Here is a 5453-nt window from a genome sequence, read left to right as displayed (position 1 = left end):
GCATGGTGGAGAAGCGCTGCCCGTTGCAGAGGGACGGCGTGTACCGCTGGTTCTCCGAGCTGCCGTCGCCGCAGCGCGTGGAGTTCCTGTGCGGCCTGCTGGACCTGTGCATCCCTCTCGAGCTGCGCTTTCTCGGCTCGTGCCTGGAGGACCTGGCACGCAAGGACTACCATTCCCTGCGCGACTCGGAGATTAAGGCCAACAACCCGGCGGACCTTGGCAGCCTCACCAACCTGACGGACGAGGTGGTGCGGAGCAAGCTGCTGGTGTCGCTGGCGCTGCTGGGCTCGGAGCAGCGCGAGGCGGCGGGCGTGTTGTACCGCACGCTCACGCATACTGACTCCATCATCCACAACTACGGGCTGCAGCTCAACGAGGGACGCACGGGCGATGAGTTCCTTCTGCTCTTCACCATGGCCTCCAACCACCCGGCCTTCAGCTTCCATCAGAAGCAGGTGCTGCGCCAGGAGCTCACGCAGATCCAGAGCAGCCTGAACGGCAACGGCGGCGGTGGCGGTGGTGGTGGTGGCGGCGGCGGCAAGAGCGCGCCCGGTCCCGGCGGCGCTCTGCCCACCTGCTCGACCTGCCACAAGGTGAGCGCGCGCGTGCGATGGGGGCAGAGCGCCTGAGGTCCTTCCCTGGCCGGCAAGCAGAGACCCACTAAGGACCCTTTGACCGGCGTCAGTGCGCAGCCCCTTTGTGTGCTCTGTGTCACAGCCCACGCTTTAGACGCGATAAGGCCTTTGTCCTGTCACCCGGTCTCTTAGGTGGCAGATAAGAGTTCAGCGATGTGTCCGACTTGCTCTGACCAGATCTGGTGTTTCGGAGAAGGCTCTGGAACCTTGGCCCAAGAGGGCCCTGCCCCTGCCTTCCTGGCACAGGTGTCCCCGGGCCATCAGGAGGGCGCGCGCGTGCATGGCAGGGGTACGATGTATGCGAGCGTGTGTGTGCGCGTGTGCTTTTGGGTGGGTTGTGCACGCTAGTGAGCATGTCTGTCTGGAGAGCCTGGCCATTGACAGGGGCTTTGCAGCTGCAGCCACGGCGCCTCTGTATGTTAGTTGCCACTAGTGACCCTCTGTCAGGGAGAGCCCAAACCCACTGAGGTGGGATCCGGCCTTAGTTATTGATAAGTCAGCTTGCTGGACAGCGAGGGCAGGCAGCCTGACTGTTCAGAAATGCCAGCTTTGGCCCAAATGTTTGAGGATTGGTGCAGCACCTGCTTCTGATGGAAGCTGAAGGCCAGGTTTTTGGAGGCCATGGTGATAAGCCGAAGGAACTCATTCTCCTGCGCTCTCTTAGCCTATAGTTGTGGATGGGCATTTGAACCTTTGAAGGCAGCCCTGGATCCGGGAGCCCATATTTGCTGTAAGAGAAAGGCTTTTCAGTGCCAGGGGACCATTGAGGTACCACACTGTGTCCTTGGTAGTAGGAGGCCACAATTGGGCCTTCTGCCCAGCTTCTCTGCAGCCTTTAAAAAAATTTTTAAGTTAAAACTCTTAATAGGCTTCCCCTGCCCAAGGTGAACAAGATGGGGTGGTCAGGTAAGCAGGCTTTTTTGTTTTCTTTCAGCTCTCTTTGAACCTTGGATTGTGGCTTCTCCTTTTTAATGTCTTCCTCTAAGAAGTGGTTGTGGTTACTGGATGGGCTTCTATGGTGTCTTACCTTTTCAGTGACATTTATCTCTGAGACTGTGGTTTTTCTGTTTTGTTTTTGCCCCTCCCCATTCAGTTTCCCACCTCACTTCCCTATTGTGTGCTGGGCAGCTGTCACAAGAAAGGCAGGGCCCAAGGCAATTTCAGCTCCCCAGTTTACCAGACTGTCCCCTGGCTGGGGAGGCTAGGTTGTTCGTCTCCTCCCCTGCAATTAGTTTTGCTCAAGATCATGCACTTGCCATGTACTTGCTGCAGCCAGACGGCTGTGAGTGAAGCTCACAGTGCATCCAGGGGTATCACTCTATGTGGGTGACACTGGGTTTAGTAGGGCAGTCAATTCAGAGTAGAAGTGTCTAGAACACATGTCTTGGGTCCTCTCCCACTGCACAATGTTGGGGATGGGACCTAGAACCTTGTGCATACCAGACAGGCGCTCTGCCCCCGAGCTTCACCCCACTCCAGCCTGCCCTCAGAGTGTCTTGTTTAAGATAGTCTTTGTCTCAGGCATAAGTCCTTTGAGAGATGAAGAGGTTAATCTAGTCGCCAGGGTGTGGGCACTGGTCACCAGCTGTGTAACCTCAGTCTTTGTCTCCTGTGTGGTAGAAGGCCGGGCTAAAGTACTCCAGAGGTGACAGGGCAGCTGGCAGCTGTGCCATTAATATAGCCTTCCCGACCATGCTGGCTCTCAGTGCATTTCACAGAGGTATGCATTGTCTGGCGCTTACATATCTGTCTTGCATTGGGCATCACAGCTGTTTCAGGAGTTATGTGGGCCTGACAGAGTTGGGGTCCTTTTTGTAAATTTAGGGACACTGCTTGACCCTGGAACAGGGTCAAGACTTAGCAATGAAGGCTGGGTCATGTTTGCCCAGGTCCAAACAGACATTTTTCTTTTTCTTCTCCCTGGCTCTTAGAAGTCACTCCCAAAGGGACTTTAGCTCCCTTAACTGGACTTTGGGCTCACTTGCAGCTCTGCAATTGAAGGCTGATGGTGTGCTTGGAGGGAGGAATCTTTGGAGGGTGAAGTCCAGCTGAGTACTTGGTTAGCCCTGGACTGGACTGGACCTGGGCCTCCGTGTCATCAGGAGAAGGCAGCCCTTGCCTCCTCCGTTAAGTGTCACACTTGCTCTCGAGGCTCTGCTCTCAGAAATGAAGATGTGGGTTGCTTTTGGATGTCTTTGATTTAAATTTTTATTTCTCTTAACTTTCTGAAAAAACATTATTTGTAGTCACTTCTCTAAGCCCTTACTTTTCATTTTATTTAAAAATACACATTGTTCTGAGTAATCTAGGAGATTAAAGGCGTGGTTTATTGATTTTCTTTTCTTTTTTTTTTGTTGTTGTTTTTTTGTTTTTTCTTTCTTTCTTTTTTTTTTTTTTTTTGGTTTTTTGAGACAGGGTTTCTCTGTGGCTTTGGAGCCTGTCCTGGAACTAGCTCTGTAGACCAGGCTGGTCTCGAACTCACAGGGATCTGCCTGCCTCTGCCTCCCGAGTGCTGGGATTAAAGGCGTGCGGCACCATCGCCCGGCTATTGATTTTAAAGACCAGCATTTCACTGTATTGCTCACCCTGGGCTGGGAGTTGCTATCCTCCTGCCTCAGCCTACTGAGAGTTGAGAAGATAGGTATGCACCAAGCCCAGCTGTGAATGGCATTAAATAGGCATGACTTACTTCAGAAAACTGTTTGCTGTATCATGCACACTAGTATGGGAGGATGAGGGGCTGCAGGGCTTAATTTCCTGAATGCTGCCAATGTTTTCTATCTCCTAGACATGGTCGTAGGGTTCTATAGTGAGAACAGTGTTTGCATTTTATTCAAATAAAAAGCCTTGGTTTTGGAAGCAGGTTAAATCAAGACCTTTGACTGGGTAAATGAGGTTCTCGATCTCAGCACTCAGGAGGCTGAGGAAGGAGGAGCTGGCGTTCGACTGCCCTGGGTGGACTTGTACACTTGTTCAAGTTGGTGATAGGGAGCTGGTGCAAGAGAACATTTACTCTGAGTTGTGCTGGTTAAGGGTGTTGTGCAGTGCTCTGTGGTCATTAACATGGTTGAACTTCAGATCATCTGATCATTCTTGAAAGACACCTCTGAGCCATCACTCCCATTCTCCCTACCGGTCCCTCGACAGACACTCATGATCAAATTTCTGTCTCTATGGATTTGTCTTCTGTGATCATGTCATGTAAATGGAATCACAAATACTTGCCCTTTTGTGATGAATTTCTTTCACTTGGCATGCTTTTAGGCTTCTCTTGTGAGAGTTTACACACCACTTTGCCTTTTTTTTTCTCTCGAGACAGGGTTTCTCTGTAGCTTTGGAGCCTATCCTGGAACTAGCTCTTGTAGACCAGGCTGACCTCAAACTCACAGAGATCCACCTGCCTCTGCCTCACGAGTGTTGGGATTAAAAGCATGCATCATCACTGCCTGGCTGCCCTCTTTTTATTGGCTGAGTAATATTCATTTATCATGTGGCTGAGGGTTTTTTTGGGTTGATGCTTAGTTGAGGTCTTTCAAGGTAAACTCTTGAATGCCCTACATTAAGACATGCTCCTTGGCACTCTTTTATCACATGCCATTCCAAGGGACTTCATTCTTGGGGTGGACTGCCACCTGGGAGACTGCTGGGCAGTGCTGCATAGCTGTCAGGCCCTCTGGGCACTATGGTTACAATGGCAGGTGGAGTTGGCTGTGGGCCTGTCCTATTACAGTTGTGACCCTGGTGTCTGTTCTGGAAGCCAGAACTACTTCATAGGGGTGTTTTTCTCTTAAAGGAGGTGTAGCATGAGTAATAAAAACCCAGAGACAGATACTGGGGTTCAAACTGAAAAGATAAAAGAAGCAAAGCAGCCAATCACTAAAGAGCTCTTACCTCTATGAAGTCTTCAGACTGAAAAGAGAGTGAGTTCCTGTCTCATTCCTGCCTTATATTCTTCTCTAGTGCTGGTATTAAAGGTGTGCACCACCACCACCCGGCCTCTTTGGCTAACTAGTGTAGCTATTGAGATTAAAGGTGTGTGCCACCAGTGCCTGGCCTGTATGACTGACTAGTATGGTTAGCTTTGCACTCTGATCTTCAGGCAAGCTTTATTTGTTAGATCATAAACAAAATAGCACTATAAGGAGGTCCGAAATGGTGTGCTGAATGTGGTGTGTATTGAGGTCCTGGTCTTGCTTTCTGGCACATGTCTGTACAGTTGCAGAGCTGTCCACCTGGTTTTGGCCGTGTGTATCCTAGGGTTTGCCTTGTGCAGACAACAGTGTCCATAGACTACAGATAAAATTGCTAATAAACTCTTGCCTGAGACAGGCTACACTTCTGCTTGGCCACTTGTCTGTGGTAAGCTCTTGCAAGTCGTTGCAGTTCAAAGGTCAGGCATTGGGGCAGCTTGTCCTGTGGATATCATGTGAGGAGCAGATGGCTTCGCTTGGTTTCTCTTATAACCCTGAACCCTTCACACTGCTGCCAAAAGCCCCCAGCATTCTAAAGAGCTAGAGTAGGTTGTGTCTTCAAGGGACCTGGGACTGAGATGCTATTTTTTTTTCTCTCCAGGGCAGCCGGATTTTCTCTCCTGAGTCCACTGTCTGTACACATTGCTCCTTGTGTTTCTACCTAGGTGGGAGTACTTCAGTGCATGGCCAAAGCATTTGTCCTGTTCACAGTGAAGTGCATGATGTGGGCTTTTAGACACCCTCAAACTCTGTTTTTTTTTTTTTTTTTGTTTTTCGAGGCAGGGTTTCTCTGTGGTTTTTTTGGAGCCTGTCCTGGAACTAGCTCTTGTAGACCAGGCTGGTCTCG

The 5453-nt window shown here is 50.5% G+C and overlaps 1 protein-coding gene across 1 annotated transcript in view; it reads left to right on the top strand.

Annotated features, from left to right (window-relative positions):
- The first annotated feature begins 2 nt into the window (after positions 1–2).
- Positions 3–5453, top strand: part of Zcchc14 (zinc finger CCHC-type containing 14) — a 56565-nt gene continuing 51114 nt past the window's right edge. Inside the window, exon 1 of the mRNA XM_005345781.3 lies at positions 3–593. Coding sequence (XP_005345838.1) covers positions 3–593 — 591 coding nt within the window. The remainder of the gene's footprint in view (positions 594–5453) is intronic.

The sequence above is a fragment of the Microtus ochrogaster genome, chromosome 4, assembly GCF_000317375.1.
Source record: "Microtus ochrogaster isolate Prairie Vole_2 chromosome 4, MicOch1.0, whole genome shotgun sequence".
In the NCBI taxonomy this organism is placed as follows: Eukaryota; Metazoa; Chordata; class Mammalia; order Rodentia; family Cricetidae; genus Microtus; species Microtus ochrogaster.
Note: the sequence above shows the minus strand (reverse complement) of the source record. Positions and strands in the feature narration are given on the sequence as shown.